The sequence below is a fragment of the Leuresthes tenuis genome, unplaced genomic scaffold (assembly GCF_036924035.1).
Source record: "Leuresthes tenuis unplaced genomic scaffold, fLeuTen1.0.hap1 SCAF_11, whole genome shotgun sequence".
In the NCBI taxonomy this organism is placed as follows: domain Eukaryota; kingdom Metazoa; phylum Chordata; class Actinopteri; order Atheriniformes; family Atherinopsidae; genus Leuresthes; species Leuresthes tenuis.
This window is the reverse complement of record NW_027325365.1, coordinates 21,059,863-21,083,431: the sequence shown is the minus strand read 5'-3', so window position 1 is coordinate 21,083,431 and position 23,569 is coordinate 21,059,863. Positions and strand designations below refer to the sequence as shown.

At 40.1% G+C, this 23,569-nt stretch overlaps 1 protein-coding gene across 4 annotated transcripts in view; it reads right to left on the bottom strand.

The window, feature by feature from the left end:
• Positions 1-20,877, bottom strand: part of ablim3 (actin binding LIM protein family, member 3) — a 43,885-nt gene extending 23,008 nt beyond the window's left edge. For all 4 annotated transcript variants that reach the window (XM_072396053.1, XM_072396050.1, XM_072396051.1 and 1 more), the window contains exons 1-2: positions 20,418-20,877; positions 11,556-11,690 (exon numbers count right to left, since the gene is read on the bottom strand). In XM_072396053.1, coding sequence (XP_072252154.1) covers positions 11,556-11,690; positions 20,418-20,430 — 148 coding nt within the window. In that variant the 5' untranslated portion in view covers positions 20,431-20,877. The remainder of the gene's footprint in view (positions 1-11,555; positions 11,691-20,417) is intronic.
• Positions 20,878-23,569: the final 2,692 nt, after the last annotated feature.

The window sequence follows — 23,569 nt, the reverse complement described above, 5'->3', positions numbered from 1 at the left end:
TCTTCACACATGGGAGCCAATATGCTCTGATGGGAATATAATGACATGATCAGTGTAAAAGTCATTTTGTGCTAAACAATGCGAAGAGTCAAAACATTGAACAGAACATCAACGACAAACTCATTACATCCTGCTTCAAAAGACAGAGAAGTGTTTTTCTGTGTATCCACAATGGGAACGGTCAGTATGTGTATGTGTATATTTTTATACTAAGCAGACAATATGTGTGATAGCCCTTTGCTTTACAAATAAGAGGAAATTCCAGTGGGTGTAAAAGCATTTTTAACGATCAGTGTCCAGTCTGGTTTCTGGTGTAATTTGTCTGTCTGTCTATGTGGTTTACCAACAGGAAGAGTTAGCAATTATCATAAAACTGACTGATTAAAAAATTACCTGAAAACATGTTACTGATGACGATAAAGGTGGATGGATTTATAAAGTTGGTTTTAGTTTTTTTTCAGTTTTGGTTCATCTCCTGCTGTGACATTGGGACTGTAATTATCACACAGCTACAATTATCGTGTAACTGCAACCGTCATTACCGCTATTGCTATTATCAGGCCATTTTTGTCCAAAGGAGGATTTGTGGTGAAAAGGAAAAGTTTGACATTTTGAAACATATATTCTACTCTTTTCCTTTGTCAAAAGCTGGTTAGCTTACTACAAATTAGCACTCAAAATGAAAACATGGGGGGAAGCATCTCTGATCAGCCACAACATTAAAACAACGGACAACTGAAGAGAATCAATAAATTGCTTCTAATACAGTTTTCTGGTTGGAAAGCTTGGGTCCTGGTATGATGTGGATGTTATTTTGGTGTGACCATCTGCTTAAACACGTTACAGACCACACACACCCGATGGAAATGGTACACTGACGCTGGTCTACAGAATGCACTGGAATGCAAAAAGGACCCATTCTGCAACCCATGTGTCCAAAAAGTCTTGTGTCCATCCCACAATATGTCAGACCCGTTTAGGATACACAATGTTAGGCAGCCTGATTTGAAGATGCAGCTGATCAGCGATCTTTGCCTTTCCAGGGATAAGTTTTGTCATCTTGGGGTGCTTAACTACAAAGAAAATGCATTAGAACACTTTTCTCTGGCTTAAAGGCATCCAAAGCCACAATTTTCCATGACTGCTTGCAAAGACCACACTCAAACTCTGCCCCCTCCTCTGCAACTCTGCCAGCTGTGTTTAAGCACTGTGTTTACAGGGCTCCCAGCACTAAAATGACACCCATGTTCATAAGAACAAATCCAAACTTCTCAAGATCTCCACTCAATCCCTTTTCTCCTTTAATATCTTGATGTAGCAGACTTCAGGCATGTTTTTCCATTAACTGTTATTAAACTAGCTGGTGAGCTCAAGTTCAAACTTAATTACAAAGGTTAGGTGATGTATGCTAATCTGTAACATACAAACAAAGCAAAGCGCATGAGACTAATAGACCTGTGCTGAAGCTTTTTGTGTCTTTTGACAAGCAGAGTCCTGGATACCTTGCATCCACCAAGTTTCTCTTAAGGTTAAAAGGAATTCATGGATTAGAAAACGAAAGCAGTCAATAGGTTAAAGACGCAACCTTGTAGCTGGCCTGTGACACTAAATAACTGAGGGGTTTGAATTTTATATATATTCCATTCTGAAACTGATAATCAAGCAATCTCATTATACTGTAAAATCCTGAGTCCAAACTGTGGACAACTGTAACATAAACAAATGCAAATGCAAATAACATGGAACATGGAAACAGGGAAAAACAGATGCTGTTAACGTCAGACTAACAACATCAGACTCAGCTGACAATGCTGACAAGTGACAAGCAAAACAGCCACCAAACACTGCTTAAGAGAAACAAACAAAAAATGTACAATTAATGATGCATCATTTTTATTCAGAAATTAAGCATATGGTAAAACTTAAACTTACTGCTACTAAATGACTTCATGTTGCCCATATGCTGTAGGAAATGAAGTGGCTGCACCAGGCTGCACTTGGCTCCCCAGAGCCAACCAGTTTTCAGTGTTTGCTTGCAGGCAGAGAGTTCACAGACACACACACACACATGCACATCAACCCCTTCAAAGGGGCTCATTTAATCTCAAGCTGTTTATGAGTGGATCGTGTTGACTTAATGGTGTAATAAAAGATCAATGGGCCCTCACTTAAAAACAAAACAATCTTAGTTCCCTCGGGAGGGCGGAAACACATAAATCCATCCCTGATGAGATGGCACTGTGCATATGCAGAGATGGAGTGATGGAAAAGGACAGTGTATACAGTGAGATATGATTATGGAACTTTATCATTGTGGCAGGTTATTACATCAAGGATAGGTGACAACTGAAAAACAGAAGACGGTAAAGCAGATACAGATGGAGGACCAAACTTCAGCAACCTATCTATAAAAATGTGTGTGTGCATATGCCGACCACATTTCCAAAAGCAAGGGCACGGAGCTTCAAAAAGTGTCCTCGCTGCATTTTGAACCGCACCGACTAAAGCGCTTACCAGAAACCCAAATCACAGGCTATCCAATCTCTTCGTGGAAAATGGGAATGAGAGAGTAAATACTTCCACGTGTATAAAGCTCTCATTAGTGAAAAAAATCAATGTGTTTTGAAATGGATCAAAAACAGAGTTCTAACCTTCTACACCCAAACTGTAGTAAATTTTCACAGCTTTATTTTTGTGTTTCTCTTTATTCTTACTCTTTTTATTTTACCCACTCTCTCATCCATCTCTAGAAAGGATCTGCTTTCCAATCTCCAACCAGATTGGCTTTCAAATGACTGGAATCTGCTTGATTAGCCTAATGCATTTTGTGCATTAGCATACAAACGCCTGAAAAAAATCACAGCTGGCCGACTGGGTCTGCTCAGACTGGATTGGATGGGTTGGATGGAGGGTTCACCTGTTGGCTAATCACACTCTTTTCCTCTAAGTGGACGATTGGCTGGGTGCGTTGTAAAGGACTTCCCACTTACATAGTTGCCAGGAGGATGTAAACCTTCCACAGTTACCCTAGAGACAGCTAGGATCCAGGCTGATTGATGTGGTGATGGTGGGTATGATGTGGGTGACATTTTTGAATGTGCTGGGGTTGAAACTGCTGGCTGTAAACACCACATCTTGTCTTTGATTAGACCCTAAATCAGCTGAAACACTGTAGCCACATTTTTCATTGAAAGTGACAGACTTTTATAAAGAAATCACATTGTTCTTAATCACAATATATTTCTTCAATGCTGATTAAAGGCAACCTTAACAAATCAAATGACTATATTATATTCACTGATTTATGTGAAGTACTGTATATCTATACATTTATTCATGTATCAGCCAATAATTTAACATGTTCTTAAATTATTAGTGTTTCCAGCTTATGTAGAAATACTTTAACTACAGGGAAATATGATTTCCACAGTGTTACATTGTAAATGTGTTCAATAAACAGTATAAAACAAACGATACCTGTTAAAAGTTTAGATTTTATTTCAGATTTAAGACCCCAAATGACCATGCAAGTGCTTTCAGTTATGTGGCTAATTAGACTGTTCTAATTTGTCCCTCAAAATATCATAATGTATATTTGTCGCACAAAATAGTGAGCTGTTTTCAGATTAAATAAAGCCTCTGGAAGTTTGACAGCATCTACACAAGAAAGTCTCGTGAGATGTGGACAAAGAAAGGTCTGGAGATCTCTGCTCGGACAGCTGCCCCTGAAAACTGGTCCCTTATCAGTGGCAGAGATGGATAAATGGATGGATATTATTTTATGATACCATTTACTTATACTGGAATATGTGTAATAGGTATAACTGTCTATGTGTCCAACAGCAGCGTCACAATCTATCGTTGTAACTGTGAAATTACAACAAATCACTAAGGCGTTGTTCTTGTTGGGCAGTCTTTACATGACATGATGAGAATCTTGATGCATGAATACAGAAAAAAAAGCTTTAACCATATACACTTAAGAGTATAGTAGAAAAGTGAGAAATCACAAGTGGATGGGAAGTAGAGAAGAAAACACTGCAGGTTGAGCCCCAAAACCCATGATCTCTTGCACACTAATCCAAAAGGGTCCTTGATTCAGCCTCATTCTTAGTGTTTGTGGAAAAGTAAATACTAGTTAGATATGGAAAGTGGAAGTCATTAAAGAGCATATATGGAAGCATAGGATGTCAACATGATCATTAATTGAAAATTAAGTTCTATCAGTGTAGGGAACAGAGAAAGGTTTTTCCTTTAAAGTCCTGGTCTATCATTTTGTAGAGCACATTTTTCAGTGACCATACCGTAAGTTATCAAGGATTTGTGGAAGTAAACCTATCTTAACCATCTCTGTCACTTGGTTTAGGCATATAGGTTTATGTAATGCCATTACTTTTCAAAATGTTGATACTTTCGCCATTAAGCATCGCTCCAACAAAACACTGTTAGCAAGAAACATTTTTTTCCTTTGCTTTTTCCTCAGTGCAGGTATTATAGGGTTAAATACATCAAATCTAAGTTAACAAAAAGTAAAAAATTGACATTGGCACCTGTTAGAGGATATAGTAAGTGAGCAAAAAGTATTGTAAATTCAGCTTTCTGATCTTTGAACCAGCACCAAACCTTGAAGCTGCTACAAATAGGGCTTAAAACTTTAACAGGCTACTTAAGCATTCCCTCTACTTTTCAGGTTCCCCAAGTTCAGCTATAACCATCAAGCAGGGATATTAAAACTTATACCTCCACATGTTAGCTGCCAGCACAGTGGGTGGAGTTGAGACAGACTGGTGTCCCTGCTGCTGCAGGGCTGTGGCTTTGCTTGGCTTCAAGAAAAAAGGTTTTGGCTATAACTGCACAACCAACACCACATGGTGCGGACAGCTACCCATAAAAAAACATGTTAGAACCAGTATGGTCTGTTTTACTGTCCTGTGAAAGGTCTTGCGGGACTTCATGAAGCTACCCCTGGGAAAACATGCAAAGTAGCTGATAAAAAATGGTTATGTAGAAGTCCTCAAGTTACTATAAAGTTTTCATGTTATAAGTACATACTGTATTATTTTACAAAGAAAAAGTCAGATTTTATGTTCCTAAACCAAAAATAATCAATTTTGCTAAACTAAACTACATCAAAGACTTAATTTAACCTATTTGCTCCCTCAATGGTACCATAATGACTAAAACTAAAAGGTGCTACTACTCTCTCGCATATTGCTCTTTTGGCAGTATAAGAAGTTAGCATCTAGGGATCGTAAATCTGGTGATTAGAAGTCAGCATGTAGGCAGCTGTGGTCATTAGAACTGCGCTGATTAGGCATCCACAGGGGGTCTGGCTGATTGGGTATTTATCTTCAGCCAGCAGATGCAATTAAAATTCCCTTCTCAAAGTCGGCCCAGGCCGGAACCCCAAAATAGCCCCAACACCCCCAACCGTTCCTCCCTTTCTCTTTCTGCCTTTCCGTTTCAAGATCTTCCAAATCTTTGTGGCTCTGAACACAAGGTCCCCACTTTGTCTCAATTTGCACCATCTATTCCCAACACTACAGGGTTGCACTGAGGTGAAACGTTACCTTTTTTCAATGTCCAGATTCTCTCCCCAAATCTTTTCCAGTCTCTGTGTGACTTCTAATGAACCCTACTGTCCATTCTTATTGTCTTATTCATAATGTTTCAATAACATTATGCTTATTTTCTATGTTTTATCCAGGATAGCGCAGGCAGCCCAAACAAAATATAGCGAAAGGTTTTGTATGTAGGAGGGCAGTGGAAGATTACATCAGGGAAAGTACTGTCCACCCCTCTATCTATGCTACAAACACAGGGGCGAAGCTCCTCTGCCCTCTTCCTGTGCCCCCGGATCTAAGCGCCTCTGACAGGAGCAAACACTTCAAGAGTAAATAATGTGTTTTCTCAAGTTGTGCCAAATCACAGTGTGGAAAAAGAAGTGGTCAGACAGACAGGAAGAGGAGAGAAACTAAAGTCTACAGCCACATTAGCAGCTCTGTGTGGCACTGTGCTTGAGCCAAAAACCAATGTCAGCATGCTCGCAGACTTACGGGGATACAGATGTTAACATGTTCATCTTTAGCACATTTTTCTCCAGCATTTACCATTAGGATTAACACATTAGCAACAACTTTGTTGTAATTTGCAATGGGTTTTCAGCTCATTTTAGGAGAGGTGTTTGGTAATGAACCAAAGTATTAGTCAAATTCATAACTGATGATGGCACTTTAAAAAAGAATGGATGGATTTTTTCAAACCTTGTTTTCAGCAAAGGCTATTACAGTAGCAATGCTGTTGAGGTCAATGGTATCCGGTGTCTGGTGAGAATGACTATGGAGTACATACAAAATTTTGTGTCAATCCATGAGTAAAATCACAGGGGACTCATCAACAAAATCTGTGCAAAATATTAAAAATCCAGCCAATCTTTTATGAGATATTTTAACATGAACAAAAGTGATGGAATGTGTAACCAAGACATGCGTCCTCTGTGCCTAGCATGACTAAAGAATACCAGTCACAGAAAACAGAGGGAGTTGTCACTGAAAGGGCCAAAACGAGAGGGAGACAGGCTTCTAAGAGCTATGAAAGAAAGAAACTGAGCATCAGTGACAGGGTTCCCCTCATATTTGGCTGCTTTAGTGGATATAGACAGATGGCTGCCCAGTGGAGTCCCTTCATACCAGCAGAGCAGACCCGCTCCCGAGGCCTTCAGCTTTTAACCCTCTGAGAGCTGATAAGAGACTCAGCTGAGGGGAAAATAGGCGTGAATGAGATGCACACAGATAATCACACTGCTAAAGATGGCTCTCTAATAAGCAATGAAAATATATGTATGTGTTTGTTTGTGCAACACCGCAGGGTTTGCCACATAATGATGGTCTATATCATCCAGAAATCCTTCTCTCTCTAAGCCAGACTCTTGCTCACCTAAGCGGGTCACATATTGTGGCACACACACAGACATACACAAGCACACTTCCAGACAATTTGCTGGGCCTCAGCGTGTGAAATCCCTTAAAGACGATGACACTTGGGAGATACATGCAGACGAATAATCCCTGTCATCTCTCTCGAATCCAGAGGAGTCATCAGGGAAAAGCTCCTCTTCTCGCCGCGCTCCCTTTTGCCTCTGCCGGAATCTCTCCCTAGCAACCACACATTGGAGTGATGATTGGACCAGTGTACCAGCGGTTGCTATAGCTACAGGAAGCTCCCCTTCCCTGTAACCCCCCCATGTTTTTTCTCTCTTTCTCTTTTTGTCTCTCTTTCTGTTTCTCCAAATAACCTTGCTTTCTTTCTTTTCCTCTTTATTTGTCCCCATTTGTCTTTTTCTTTTCGTTCTCTCCTGTTTCCCCCTTGCCTTCAGAGAGCGATAACGGTGTAGTACAGTAGGTTGATGTTAATAACATCAAGGTGGAGAAGTGGGAGCTAATGCACCAGAGGGAGAATGGACTGCCTGAAACAGGTCTGCAGAGATAGAGTCAAACATGCTGCAGTTTTATAAGAGCCCTGGTGAGAATACAAGCAAAAAATGGAACATTTGCAGAGTAGTCAGTTATTTATCTAACCTGTGTGTGTAAATCTGTGAATCCCTGCAGCACTGGTCTATGAAAGAAATCAGTTTTGTCTCCAAAAATAAATAACTACAGGGAGCAGCTTGGAAGTTTATATGTGAATTTGTCTGTGTTTGTGTCTGCCTTTCCCTTCTAGTATATTTGCTTTTTTGCTTTTGTGGTGTTTTCTAGAATGTGAGTAGGCTGCAAGGGAAACATGCACCTATTTTGTCCTTTGCATGTGATGTGTAAGTGAGCTTTGTGCTTCTGGCAAAGGCAGGCCCTGCTGGATTTGCCAGAATACAGAGCGCCAATTATGCTTTGGAGGCTTGGTAAATGTGGTCACTATGTCACTGGAGCACTATGCACGAGTCAGCCCATACACATGTAACATAACACCACATTGTCCATACTTGACAGTCTGGTGCTGCACATAGAAGAGCTATGGGATCCAGATAACCCACAGATACATCCCCTCTGCCATCTCTTTGTCTGGAGTTCATGCATCAGACGAGAAGAGTTGTTTTATGTCTTCAGCATCTTCCAGATTTTCCTTCTTGGCTGCCTCTTCATGCCACAGCCAGCTACAGAATAATAAGTTGAAATGAGGTTAAATGCATATGATTAGTGATCTGCTCCCCCTCTGACTAATGTATGAGAAAGGAATTATGATAATGTGGCAGACAGACAGTAACATGGCTTCACAGAGGGAGGATGAAATGATGGATGGTGTGGCTGTATGTATTTTCACTGCTGTGATTGTGTGTCAAAGTAACTCTGAGCATGTCTGCCCATTTAAGACTGAATGATCATGATCTGTACAGAGGGGCATACTCAGCCCTTTTGATGAAAAATGAGACTGAAATAAAAGGAAGAATGGGGGAGGAGTAGGAAAAAAGGAAATAACTATGATTTTATGTCATGGCTTTGCAGTGGTAATGAAGACAGACTGAGGCATGCAAAATATTACTGGTCAAGGTCATTAAACTGGGTACACAAGCTGTACCCAGCTTTCAGGATGGAAAAAAATGCACAGTGAAGAACAAAATCAATTGGTAAATGCATCCCAATCACAGAGTCCATAAACATGTGTAACAGATGAGGCTCTTGGCTGCTAGTAGCAGCTTTTCCATGTGGTACATTGGCATAATAAGTTTAGCCGTAAGCCTCCAAATCACACATCCCACATGCCAATGTCATCCTGTCCCAAGTTGAGAAATTGATTTCATGCTTGAATGACAATCATCGAGAAAGAGAAGGGAATACCAAAAATTTATGCAAAAAGAGAGGAAGAAAATCCTTTAAAAAAGCACCAGATAGACAGAAAGAATAGATAGATAGAATAAAATACAGAAAATGCCACTATTTCATTCAAAGTCTAAGAAATGATAGCAATAAGTGATCAAAAGCAGAGACTAGAGTCCCAGATAACAAAGAGTAGACCAAGTTTATAAAGTTCAAAGGAACATGCAACATGTTTGTGTGAGGAAGGGCTCTATACACTGAACAATAACAGCTTTAGAAAACTGCTGGCTGTGCAGAAGCCCATACGAGCGTGCATATTATGGGTAGGGATGAGGCAGGGTCTGGCTGCACAATAGCACCCCATCATCACCTCATGGAACGAGGAGAACTCTCTGGAACATGAAAGGGGACAGCTGTCTAGTAGGTGCTCTAACGACCAATACGATATACGACCAATGGCAGTGTTCCATTACTGTACCTCTGCTCTAAGTGTGAGGAAAAGGAAAAAAGAGAATGTGAGACTCATTGATATCATACTGAAGTGGTGATGTAATGTTTGGGCGACACAAACAGCACCCCCATCCCCCCTCTTCTTATCTTCTCTGCCCGCTTTCGGTGCACCCCCCCTCTTTCTCTGGGGCACAGAATAGAGCTCTCCGATTGGTTAATAGTACCTTAGAGATGCTGAGAATATCCACCAACCACGGCCCAGGTGCCCCTTCACACCGTTACCACAGCAACCCCTCACAACCACTGTGATTGTACACACATGTATCACATGTATGGATGCACACACTTATATACTTTACATGAGTTTTCATGTGTGTGACTATACATGGGAAACAGGTAACAGCAACCCTCTGATGAATAGCCTTTCATAAACTAATGTACTGTAGAACATCTGGGTGCTGTAAGACAGTGAGAGTGCAGCCCGGATAGTAATAAACACCCTTCTTTCTGTAGGCTTCCAAAGACCGCCGGGGAACATCACAACTGTAAAAATGTCCATCTTCAGGCATTTTAAGTATTGACAGTAAAAAACTTTCTTATCAAAACAAAAGAAGTATGTTCATGTACGCCTGCCTGAATGATTTACAATGGGCACTGGAATCAAATTGTGAAAAACATAATAGAACATTATACTGAGAAGTTCGTGCTGACAGCAGCCAGGAAAAGGGAGAAACCCAGCTTTGTGAATTTGCATCTCTAATTTGAACATATTTTTGTACTAACAACTGTTGACAGGAGAGTATCCTTTAATGCAGAGTATCCACTATAATATTTGAAATTCATTTTCACTGCCTGCTCATTTAGGAATATATATCTTGGTTTATGTTGCCTACATGCGTTTCCTTGACATAAATGCATGATTTAAATCTCTTTGCTTTAATGGAGCCATTAATATGATATCTACAATATTTATCATATTGAGCACAGTTGCTGCAGGCTGTACTGCAACATGACAAATAATAGACAAATAGCTCTTTTTGATTTCAAATTTGCACAAGTACAAATACCCTTGCAACACTAACTGTAAAGGGATATTTAGGATTTTTTGGAGGAAAAGGGCTGATAAGGAGCTAAGCTAACACCAATTAAGAAGGCAGCTGCAGAGGAGTGAATTTTTTTTCACCATTCAAAACAACTAAAAAAAATTCATAGCAGTTTGAGCAAACACTATATATAAATAATCTTACACCTCATCGCTTGATGGGCACTGTGCACGCACTAATGCAAGGCAAGGCGTAAGTTTTTTTGTTTGAGAAAATAAGGACAAAATAAATGTATGCCTGGTGCAAAAGTGACACCATATAAAATTATAATATATAGATCTCTCTCTCTCCCTATATATACATATTTATCCCCTCAAGTCTAACAATTCTACCAATCCTACAAATGGGAGTCACATTTTGGAAAAGACCCTTACTAAACATGACAATTTTTCACATTTCCTAAATTTTTCAAGAAAGTTTTTACTTTACACATCTAAAACGTGTGAGAAAAAAGTCTTTGCTGACGTCGATATAATTACCAGTAACATCAATAAATTTCATAGTTATTTTTCATAAATTACATGCATTTAGCCTGTACTTTAAACACAAAATTTTGTCTTGACACTGTGATCATTTCTCAAATATTTGAACCATGTAACCTGTAAACAAACCAATAACCCAAGAATATGGTTGTTAGTGAGCGCAATAGGGAGCAAATTAGCTTTACAGCATTACAAGTATTCAGAATTAATCCTGCCCTAACAGGCTATGTGATTATGTCACCACTGTTTCGATTATAGGTCACCAGTAGCATGTAGCAGTGCAGGGCTAGTTAATTCAGTCTCATTAGGCCACTGTGTACAAGCAAAAAAGGCAAATCCTCTATAAGTTTCCGACACAACAACAAGCTACCTTAGCAGGAGCCAGTGTGCCCTGCAAGGCACCTCTGATCCATTCCAATCCCCACCGTGGGCTAATAGTAGCACTCAGCATGTGCAAGAGGAGATTGAGTGCTTACAGTGTATCTGTAAAAGTGTGTGTGTGGGAGTGTGTATAGAGGGTGAGGATGTGGCCAAGAGAGATGTAATCCGGTCTGAAATGGAATTCCTTTTCTACAGAATATAACTTCAGCAACATTTATGATCATGACCACCCAGATGTGGGGACAGTGTAACATTTGAGCATATCATAACGGCTGTTTGTGGAGTAATACTTCCTGTGCTATGCTGTTATGGACAAGGTTTCCATTTCTTACCGGTGCAGGTGAAACACTTGACATGAAAGTGAGTTTCTTGGACTCGAACCACTTCTCCTTTGCATGCTTCCCGACATCTCTGGCACCGAATTAGTCCAGAGCTCTGCTCACCACGTGTTGAGCCTTGATAGTAAGCTGCAGAACACAAAAAGGTATATATTTATAGTATCTTATTAATAGTCTTTTTAGTAATACTATTTTAAACACTATTTTGAATACAAAACTGTCAATTACATACACCATGAGCTACTGTCATTCACATAACTACATCATAGCATTTCAAAATCAAAATTGAATACAGCATCAAGATTTCAAAATTTCACTTTTTATACACTCAAATCGTTCTCAAATGTATTCATGAAACAGTCCATCACCAGAATTGCGGCCTGACTGTCCCACAGACAGTACTGTGTAGAGTTCACACAATAAGATCAGTCTGTAGCTCAGTCAACACTTGTTCTGAAGCTGTGAGGTCTAACACCTCTAAGCTGGGTAAGCTCCCGGCTTTCTCTCCCACTCTCTCCATTTTTTACACACTCATACTGGATGACAAACACACACACACATGCTGCAATGCCACTTGAGAAAGCGGATGGATCCCCTTACCTCATTATGCATTAGCTTACATGTCAGATTCCTGCAAGACCGATAGCTATTTTCACAGACTCAGTAAAGCAAGTTCTCATAGAATGCCTTAACACTACTGGAATAAATGCCATCACGTAGGAAAAAAAAGGTCAGAATGATACATTAATTTTGAATGAGTTGTGAAAAATAATTTCAATAGCCTTTTAGGTTATTAGAGGCTATATAAAGGTCTATCTCCTCCCCTGAGATACAAACTGTCATGCTTCCTCAAGTCTTACAATACTGATTCTGTGTCGGAACAGCTGGATGCAGTCTCTTATTTATCTTTATCTCGATATAAGAAGCATAGGTGTTCAAACTCTGTTGGAATAATGGCATGGTAACCAGCTGGACTGACAAGATGAATAACTGTCTGAAGGACTTTGCTGCTTCAGTCAGAGCAGCTGATTTAATTTCACTGGATAAATGTTAAGGACTCACAATACTTAAAAAGCCTTAGAACCGTGTGTATCTGAAAGCCTGAGGACTTGGATTCTCAGTTTGACAGTACTACATTCCATCCTGCCCTCCACTCAGGGAATACTGAAAGCCTAATGCTTGGTGGTGTTCTTTGGTGTCTGTGCAATGATGCACTGGCCTCTGCAATATTATGCATCCAGGGAAATAAGTCCAACAGTATTTTTGAATAGCTCATTTTTAAGTCTGTATAAGGATGCAGATAAGGAGGATTTGGGGGGTGGGGATCACAGGATTTTATATCATGAGACTTGAGTTTGAGAACTCGAGTTCTTGGTTATATCTGCTTGTATAGGCTTCAGGCAACCAAACAACGTGTTTAGAGACAGGGGAAAAATCACTGTTTGGCCTTAAAGCATTTTCAGCATGGTAACACAGCAAATTCAAAACAAATACTGAACAGCCCTCTGTCTGTTGAGTTGCGATGCCTGGAGGATCCTGACAAAGTGACGCCTCCATAACTGGCCATATATCACGAGTGCATGTGAGGGCATTTATGCATTGCTGAAGAAGAAAAATGCATGTGCCACAACAATTGCTTATTTTTCTGTTCAGTGGAGTTGTGTGAGCACCAAAAATATGCAAGAATGATTATTTCCCACTCGCCAGCTCCCACTCTCAAGTCTCTGTTAGTTCATTGTTTTGCTCACAATGCTGGCAGCACCACCGGTAACAGCAACCCTGCCTGATAAGTGCCCAGCTGCTGGTTCAAATGACACTCCCATGAAATGTATTTTTTCCTCTCGTAAAACAACACTGATCCTATATGGTGTGAATGAGAGATAAAGGGAACTAATGTCAGAACATGCAGGCCTGTACCAGCATCTATGGAAAACAAATAAAACACTTCTTTACCATCCTGACCCTCTGAAAGTGGCCAAAACAAACATCTGGTACAATGTAGCATCCTCTGCTTCCCAGTCCAGCCAAGAAAAGTTGTACAAAACATATATTATCAAACCAAACTGAGGTGTCGCATGAAGATTATCACCACAAACTGAAATTACAGGGAAAGATTCAATAAGTATCAAGCTACACTAGCAAGAGAAAAACTGAGTTTCTCACAAATGAGATGTTTATCTTGTTAATTGTGCATGGCAGAAAAGACAGAGATCGGAGAATCCATGAATACAATCAGCTCAGGAAGTAAGCCATTGCATGGCTAACTTTGTCTGTATGCTTATTCAAAATCTTTTATGTGTCCCAATCCATTACAGATTCCTTAAAAATCACTCCATCTTCTGCTGCACTCAAGCGTTGAGTCATCTTTTTAATGATAGCCACCAGACTACAGGTGTGATTCTCTGACTCCACATCAGTGCAGAGTGCCCCAGGAGAATACCGCCTCTGGTGGTCAGGTGATAGCAGTGCTGTGGTCGGAGATGCAGACAGCATCCCCAGGGGCTGAGAGGTTGCTGCTATTTCTTCCCCTGACTTGACAGCCCAGAGGAGAACATGCTGGGAGTTGAGTCACAACAGATTCTGGGAGAATTGTGGTGAGTGAGAGGAGCAGGTATGGGGGGTAATCAACGAGAAACAATACATAGGCCAGTTTTCCAATTAAATTTTTTTTAAAATTTAAAATATCAATAAAACACTGCTAGTTATCACTCTCCTGCTTTAAGTCAGTTGTGTTAGATACGTTTATCAAAAACCAAGCTTGCTCAGCAGTTATTTCAGATTATTTCTGGAAAACTTCCTTAAGAACACACTAACAATCTGTATGAAAAAAGGGGATGTTAATCAATCCAAAAACACACTACACTCATGTTCTCACTTAGTAGTTGGGAGTCTCTTTGTCTAAAAAAGACTCTTTTGTGCTGATATGCAAGTTATTTACTGTTAATCATTAACAGATGGCATTAGCAGTTGAGTCACGTGTGCGGTATCATTATGGATTTTAGAAACATACTGGTGAGTAAACCGATTTACAGGCATTTCTTAAACTGTAGCAAACTTAATTCCAAGAAACCATTAAGAGAAACTGCTGTTGTGGCTGTTAAGAAAATAAAAAGGGTTTTGGCATTTCTAAGCTCGATGCTGAATGTAATAACGAAAGTCTGAGGTGTTTCAAAACTGTAGCACATACCGGTTATGCAAAAGGTGAGGCCAGTCTTAAAGTTCTACACAACTCTAATGGCAATCAGACACTGACTCTCACTGAATTAAAGTGACTCTGAACCCCCCCCCCCGTGTGTCTTCCTTCAGCCTAATGTCACCTACAATGTGGTAAACATGCAAACGGCATCTGCTTGCAACTGCTGCATAGATAAGAAATTAAGATAAGATAAGAAATAAGAGGTCGACACATATAAAAACTTACTGACCAATTGTGTTTTTTTAATTAATGAAAACATGAATAATGTGAGCATTTTTCTCTCTCTTGTCTCTCTCAGGATCGAGAGACTGTCAAACCTCTTTCTCTCCCCAACTAACATCTGTTTTAGGGATAGGCTGTACCAGAACTAAACTGCTTATCTTAAACAGAAACTGATTATCGCTCTTCAGCTTGTACTTTCTGACCCTCAAAGATCTGCAAGTAATATAAACACTTTTTCTTTCAAAATGAATTCAAATTCGCCCAATTTTCATCCATCTATTTTCTATACCCGCTTTATCCGTCGGTCGGGTTGCGGGGGGGCTGGAGCCTATCCCAGCGGTCATTGGGAGAGAGGCGGGGTACACCATGGACAGATCGCCAGTCCATCACAGGGCCACACAGAGACCAACGAGACAAACAACCACACACACAATCACACTCACTCCTAAGGACAATTTTAGAGACACCAATTAACCTAACATGCATGTTTTTGGACTCCACGCAAAAAGGCCCCAGCCGGGAGATTTAAACCTGGAACCCTCTCGCTGTGAGGCGACAGTGCTACTCACATACACTTTCAAGTATAATAAGTCTAAATTATGTTGCTATCGTTCTTCTTCACTTGGTCTATAGACTGTTTAACAACTTGAAGAATAGACAGATGAGTAAACTGCATATAAAATACAAACACATGTGCGAGTTGCATGAAAACCACTTAAACAACTTCCTCAACATAAAAGCATTATAGAAGGTATAAAAGGTTTATTTTGGTGCAATCAACCAAAATACAGAAAATACCTTATAATCCCCCACATCCATAACTGATGTCGTCAAATGTCTTGTTTTATCTGATCTACGGTCCACACATGATGCAAGTTCTGTATCAGGTGTGCCAAAGAAAAGCAACATATCTGTACATTAGACATGGCAGAACAATCAAATGTTTGGCAATTTATATTTAAAAAACTAATATCATCACTGGATTCTAAAATCAATACATTTTCTGCAGATGGAATAATAATTTACTCTTCTAATCATTGTATCTCTTTATAAAAAGAGCAAAGGAGTAAGAACATCTATCATCCGTGTCAGTAATCCAATGTAGCCATTGATCAGGGCCCTCCAAACCCCCCCCCCCCCCCTTATCTATCTTCATCTCCATCAGGACCTTGGGTAGGAGCATCCATCAGAGTGTGCAGTGGTAACACAAACATGCTGTCACTCCACAGAGAAAGAAAGGAGGGTCAGACTGTTACTGACAGTCTGAATGATCACTCAGTCGTACCAGAAGCCAAGGTCATGGACACAGCATCCTCGAGGACAAAACAGTGGTGTGATAATGACCTGTATCAGACTGCCCTATAAGGTGTTCATTCAGATGAAGAAAAAACATTTTATATTCAAAAGATCAATCAAATTTGATGTCTTAAAAATTTCCGTTCTACAGTAGCTTTTACTGACGTACAAAATCAACTGAGCGCTGGTGTAAAAACCGCCATGATTGTAGCTAGAAATGTACAACAAAACCATGTGCTTGATTTTGCATCGGCCCGTAAATGCACAGCTCCAGCTGTACGCGACTGTACATGAATATTCATCAGGACATGCCGGCATCTGCGTTTGCATCTGTGCATCGTTGTCTCCCACCTTTTGTTCTCTAAGAACTAAGGCGTCTGGCTTCATGGAGTGATGAATGGCATTTAGCTTGTGTTTGGACTGAGCAGAAGATGAGGCGTAAGCGTGGGAATCATAAATAATATGGCTCTCCTCTATCTTTGTTTCAGTTGATTTTTCTCATAAAACGCAGAAAGCAAAGCAGACAGTGAAAGTCTGAACATATACTAAAAAAATCCATCATATACTCTAAGGCCTAGTTGTCCCATGAACATTAATATTTATCCATTTTCATCTCTTCTGGAAGCTGAACCTGAGGAGGACCATTTCTATCAGTGAACTATTTAGGATGGACAAGAGAACTACTTAGCTAAGATACCTTTCTCTGGACCTTTGCCTTGTACTTAATTCAATTTATCTGTGATAATAATTCATTATTAAAAAAAACAACATTGTGAATTCTATCTTGAATACTTGGTTTATTTGAATTTTGTTGCTTACACAAACTCAAAAATTCCCCTCTTTGGTCCTTTATTTAAATTCCAACAAGGAACGAGCAGCCAAATATGAATCTTCTCAATAGCAAATTAGGTTTAAAGCAAAGCAAGTTTATTAGACTGTCCTCTCCAAATTGTGCATATGAGACATCTGTTCTGTTCTGCTGGCCAAAAATCACGTTAAAAGAATATGCAACCTCTGTTGTGATGTGAAATGTAAAAATGGCCTTCATGACTGTCAAAGTCCCATAAAAAAATCATGTATTTTAACCCTAACCAAGTAATGTTATTGCTTAAATCCAACCAGTATGTGACAAAGGTGATTCAGATAAGTGTTATCGTGTTTTTAAGTGAAGAAAGTGAAGAAATCGTTGGTCATATGTCATATGTTGGTCTCAATCTCAAATTCCATGACTGCGCGTGGCTCAAAGCTCACTGCATACGTGCATCATCCACCCCATTGTCCTCATTACAAGGTCTTGGTAGGTCCTTAAATTAAATTTAAAGTTCTGAAAGGTCTGCCAGTCCTCTGCCTGTCCTCCCATTTTTTTAAAATTTAAAAATGTAAAAAAAAAAAAACACCCACAAACACAGTCCTCTAGCTTCTTTCCTCAATTGGAGTTGCAGTTGTTTGACATAATGACATGTTTTTGATGTCACTGTTTGAAACACTGTCAGAAATCTAGACACTAACTGCCAGACCAATGCAGACAAGCACTGCACAAGCGTAAATGTTCATGAGGATGTGACCCACAAAGCCTTTGCCATAGGCTCAGCATCAATCTGACTTTGACTGATAAATTCTGCTTTAGCATAAACTTAACCATCACAACTGATGGTCTAACCATAACCCTTAAAGAAAGTCTTGATTCTTACAACAACATTTAAACTTGTGACCTCCTGCCTTTCGGTTCCCAGAAGCTACCAGACCCTACAAACGTAGTCAGCTCCCAATTTTCTGTACCCATACAGTTGAGTAATACAGCAAAACAAAGAAAATAATTAAGAGTTCATCTCATCTTGACAGGGTGTACTTACATCAGTTTGATACTATATTATTATCATTATTACCTTGAAATAATTATTATCACATCCCTAAAATGACAACAATATTATTTTATTGCAATCATTTCTGAGACAATACATCATCTAAACAAATAAGTTATCATGACAGAAAAATGGAGATTTTAATTGTATCCGCAACAATCAAACCAATGCGACGGTTAAGTTGCATGATATGCAGCCCAACTTTTGAAAGCTAAGTCAGCGAAATGGTCGTGTCTGTTGAGGAACATAAAACATGTTACACAAAATTCCTCCATTGCTTCTGAATGTTTTTTGTCTGATAGCCAAGAATGTTGCTCTACGGAGCAGAGTGTCAGCACTGCCTTTGATATATGGCTCTGCAGATCCCCTAAGGTCCCAGAGCTCAATGATCTGTATATTGATCAACATGTGTTTTATCACTCCCCTGAAACAGCCAAACTGTATGTGGCCTGTCCCAAAGAAAAATCTCAAAATCTATAATTCTAATTTGCAGAAGCTTTTTTTTTTTTTTTTTAATTTTCTGTACACCTTATTATGTAACGTTTTTCCAGACAAAAAAAAAAAAAAAGAAAAAAAGACCTGCTTTTCCCAATGCTCTGCCTTATCTACCAGCCAGGCAGAAAATGAGGTGTTGGACCAGACACACACAGCCCAGTGACCATGACAGACAGAGGACCCTGAAGATGGAGATAGACAGTCAGAACTGTTTGTAATTGCTCTGCATGTGCCAATGGCCTCTGGGCTATCACCAGTACAGCGGAAAACACAGTACACAGCACAGCCTAACAGGCCCAGTCATGCCCAAACCTTGAGAGCATTGAAGGCTGAGGGGAACATATGCTAGATTGACAGTGAAAGGAGAGGAGAAGAGATGTTCTCTCTACAGCTCTGTGTTTCTAAGCCTTAAGCCAGACACATGTCACACCACCATCTGCTACCCGTGACAATGCTGACACACAAAAACACTGTTTATTACAGACAAATACTCCAGGTTCACACAAGCACACATCACATGCCACCCCTCGTTGACACATAGCTCATGTATGTGTGGAGTCCTGTTTGAGCACATGCTTGTGCGCCACAACAGCTTGTGACAGCTCTCCACATGTTGACTGCGTGTGCGCCTCCCCCCTATGTGTTCGAAGAGAAAAGCATTCTGAAGATTAACAAAAGAATTGTTCTCATTTTCTCAGAGCACGAGGAGGAGCAGCGCCACTCCTGCCACATACAGATGTGAAACGGGCAGCCAGGCAAGGCTCAGCTGAGTTCAGAGAACTGAATGAATAATGCAATGCCACACAATGACAGGCTAGATTATGAATGATGCAGTAATACCGGAGGGTGGACAGGAAGCGCCTGACACCATAAGTTCTCTGAGCACCAGGTGTACATCAGCTCCTACCAGCCTCACAGACAACCTGGGGACAGGGGTTTCTTAAAATGTAAACGCTGAAATCCTCAGTCTGACCTGGATATCAACGTGTGTTGACTTGTGAACACAACAAAGTAGCGTTGTGCATATGTTCTCACATGCTCAAACATCTGACCCCCACACCCACCCCACAGCCACAAAGGGAAAGCCCTGATTCAGCGGACAGAGGATCAGGGTCAGAGTCAGCTGACACAAGGTCAGCTTAGCATAACTGTCCCCAGGTCGTTCCAGGGTAAGGATGACAGGAGCCCTCCGGCTGTCAGAGTTTTATGTCACATGCTGCAACGCATATAAACTCCAAGAGGCCAACGGTGGTCAGGTCAGAGAAACCCCAGCTGAAGGGCTTCTTGATCCAGCAATGAATGTGTGTGCAGACAGGTGAGCTTTTACAAGGGGGTAAGAGCTGAAAACCTGCGAGCTCCTCTGAGAGTGGCAGAAAAGATGATGAAGGGGGCGAGAAGAAGATGAAAGAAAAGTAGCATAACGAAGAAGCAGAAGACATCGACGGGGTCCAAGCCATAGCTGGCATGTGAATAAAGAATTCAAAAAATGTTCCTTGATGGATGAACTCTGGGCAAAAGCCACTTTGACCTCCAGATACAATTAGCTCTACTATCCTGTTCCAGATCCACTGAAAGGGCTCTGCAAGGATCATCACATTAGTGCCATATTTTTCTTTACTACATTGAAAATAAAGTGTCCATTAGAGGCAATTAAATTAAAAATTGAAGATGCTTATTATCTATAATATAATATAATAAAGTGCAGGCTAAGGCTGTTGTTTGATAGTTTTTTGCGTTATCCTTGCACCCCAAGCCAACAGATAAAGCGCGCAAGAATGGACTTACCACTGGAACTCATGATGCCCACCGTCCTCTTATCCAAAACAAAGCTGCTCCGTCAAAAATAATCCCATAAAGCACGAGGAAATCTACACGCGGTAGTTTACTGATTCAATATGGTTTAGTTGAAAATGAATAACCAGTGAATGCAAATGATGCTCCTCACTGTCAACAACACTGCTTCCAGTGAATCTCATGAGAAGGCGAGCGCTGACAGAAAGAGAGATACAAAAATATAATGGAAGAAATTCAAGCGAGGATAATTCCCGTAATTAGCTGTGACATCCAAAAGAAAAGCTCCCGTTCTTGCTGTGTGAACGTCGGTTGTGTGTGTGTTTTTTTTTTTGTTCTTTTTTTTTCCCCCCAGTGAAACAGACGCCAGTCACAAAAAAAAAACGACGCTGCTCACTTGCATTCCACCTTCACATTTTCGCTCCCGGCTGATCCTCAAGCTCCGCCGCGCTCCCCTGGCGTGTCCCCGTGCGCTTCTCACGCGCTGTCAACAGAAACGCCGGATACACTTTGCAGTCTCTGCTTTCAAAATAAAACGAATTGAACGCTCGAAAGATCTTTATTTGATTGACTTTTCTCTTATACCATAAATGGATGAAAACACATTAAATAAAGGCACAAATGAGAAAAAAAATTTCCACATCAAAACAGTTCGTTTGTATGGTGCCAAATCAATTAAACCAAATTCAATCCAATTGCATACAGTCCAGCTGACTTGAATTCATGTAATGCAGTTCAATCAGATCATAAAACGGCCATTCGAGACTCAATTATATATGTGTGAATAACTAAACAACCCAACCATTTGAATGATACACGTAATTAAATTTGAACAGAAACTAAATATTTCTGTTTCTTAAAAAAAAAAATTACAGAAAAGTTTTACAGAAAGTATCACCATGACATCCAAGCACTAAGCAGCTGATGTAACAAGAACTTTCACTAAATTGTGCTTCATCCATGCAGTAGCTACTAGTGTTAACACAACATGATACAAAAACCATTGTAAATATTCTACTGTCACATCGATAGACTCTTGTATAAAAGCCTTTATTTTAAAACTTAGAAAATAACTAAGAATGGTCCTTGTGGTTGTATTGTGAAAGGAAAACACACCATTTACGGTTCTTCTGTAATGCTCTTAAGGTGACTTGACTACTCTCCGTTTCATCCTATGTTAGCGACGTCACTCTGGGCTGTTGTGAAAGCCATGGGGACACAACATCCTACAGCACACTTCAATAAGTGTTAAGTGTCTCTACTAAATTCATTTATACTCCAGGTAGGGGCAGACAGTGAGACAAGCGGTATCTGGAGTTATTTTGAATGGATAATTATTGTTTGCCATTTGATAGTCAGCAGAATAATGCGGATCGTACGGGACACCTTTCAAGAAGCAACAATGAAAAATGATTTAATGGAGCTGGAGAACCTTTCAAAATAATCCTGCTGTTTCCATAGTGCTGGGGCTGGTTTTGTTGCTAAAACTGTTATGACACCGCCCCCTTCTGGAAAATTGACGTAAGCAAATTAGTTAATTGGATTGTTTACGGTGGAAATCCTGCTGAGGTGGTCAGGTTAATTGTGTTGTAACTGGCCTTTGAAGTTATGCAAGCCATTACAGCTCAAATACAGAGTAGCTCTAACTTGGTCTCCACTTGTTTAAGGATTATAAGCAAAACTGCTGTGCCGTTCGATGTTCTGTTTGTCTTAAAGGAGTTCAGTGGTATCAATGTGGAAATATCTCCGTGTTACAGTGAAACACGCATCCGTTCTCTCCATCGCAGCCATTAATCAAACAAAAACAATTCAAAGTGGTTGAAAGCAACAGCAGTGGTTGGAAAATTAAAAGACGGCAGCAGCTGATTAAAAATGAACACAGAAAAATACATTTGATACGGTAAGAAGGTGAAACTTTGCATATTAAAAAAAAGAAGACAGAATTAGGATTCCATTATAGGGTCATTACAGAATACATATAATCTAAGAATGCAACTTTATTTAAGTAGTCTATTAGTTGTTGTTGATAATGAGGACAAATGAGTTATTCCAAATCCACAAAAATACCTATTTTGGACAGCCAACTCATTACATTTTCTATATAAGTTGGTGCTGATTTACTAATCTGAGTGTGTTCGCTCTTTTTTACGTTAACCAACTGCCCTGTCCTTGTGTCCTGAGGAAGCCCTGGTTCTGAAACCATTAGGAAGCTGGACAATGGCGGGATGTGAGCGGCGCCTCGTTCTCTTTCTACTTCCCTGCACAATCTTTCTTCTTCAGTTCTGTAACTCAATAGTTGAACAAGATGTTCTCTTTTTTTGTCCTTAAGTCTTTTGTATTGGTTGCAGGTTTTCAGCTTGTATAAATAGCGCACAAAAAAGTGACATAAAAGTATGCTATTCATGTGCAATAACATGAGAATGTGTTGTAGTTACATCAGAAAGATTTGTATGCTGAAGACACAAAAAAGGAGCACAAAAAACACGTATTTGTCATTTCTTGAAAATAATTGCACGTACCAAGTTTTACACTCTTGCTCAAATGAGAAGTCAAATGATGAAACATGACATAAAAGTGCCCTTGATGGCTTACTGGCTCAGCACAGGGCAGTGTTGATTATGCTTGTTATGGATAATGATTTACTGAAATTAACCATCTTCACCTGGGTGTGTGTATGACTGTTACAGTGTGTAGGTGTGTGCTCTGAGGGGCTGACGTTTGCCGGTTGCTGATTGTGCTTCTGTGTCAATCCTGCATTGAGCTTTTGTCCTCCAAACTGATGGGGCAGAAAAACAGGAAGCTGGCCTTCCTGTGCACCGAAGGCAGCGGGGCAGGAGGCTGTCAGGTCAACACAGTGTTGTCCCTGTCTGAAATGGGCGCCAGCGGCCCATAGTTGATAATAGTGTCCTTGCTGGAATAAACCTGCACACTGTTGTGTTGCTCTGTTCCTGCTCGTGGTAAACTGTCTCCTTGATTGTGTCAGGAGGCATAAAACAGCCACAATCAGCACAAATAATGCTTTGTATGAGGCTGCTGAACACATGACACAGACATGATCATGTTATTGCTGCACTACTTATGTATTGCTACATTGTTTTGACTAAATCGGTTTCTCAGTGTTTTTCTGTCAGAGGTAATGTGTCTCT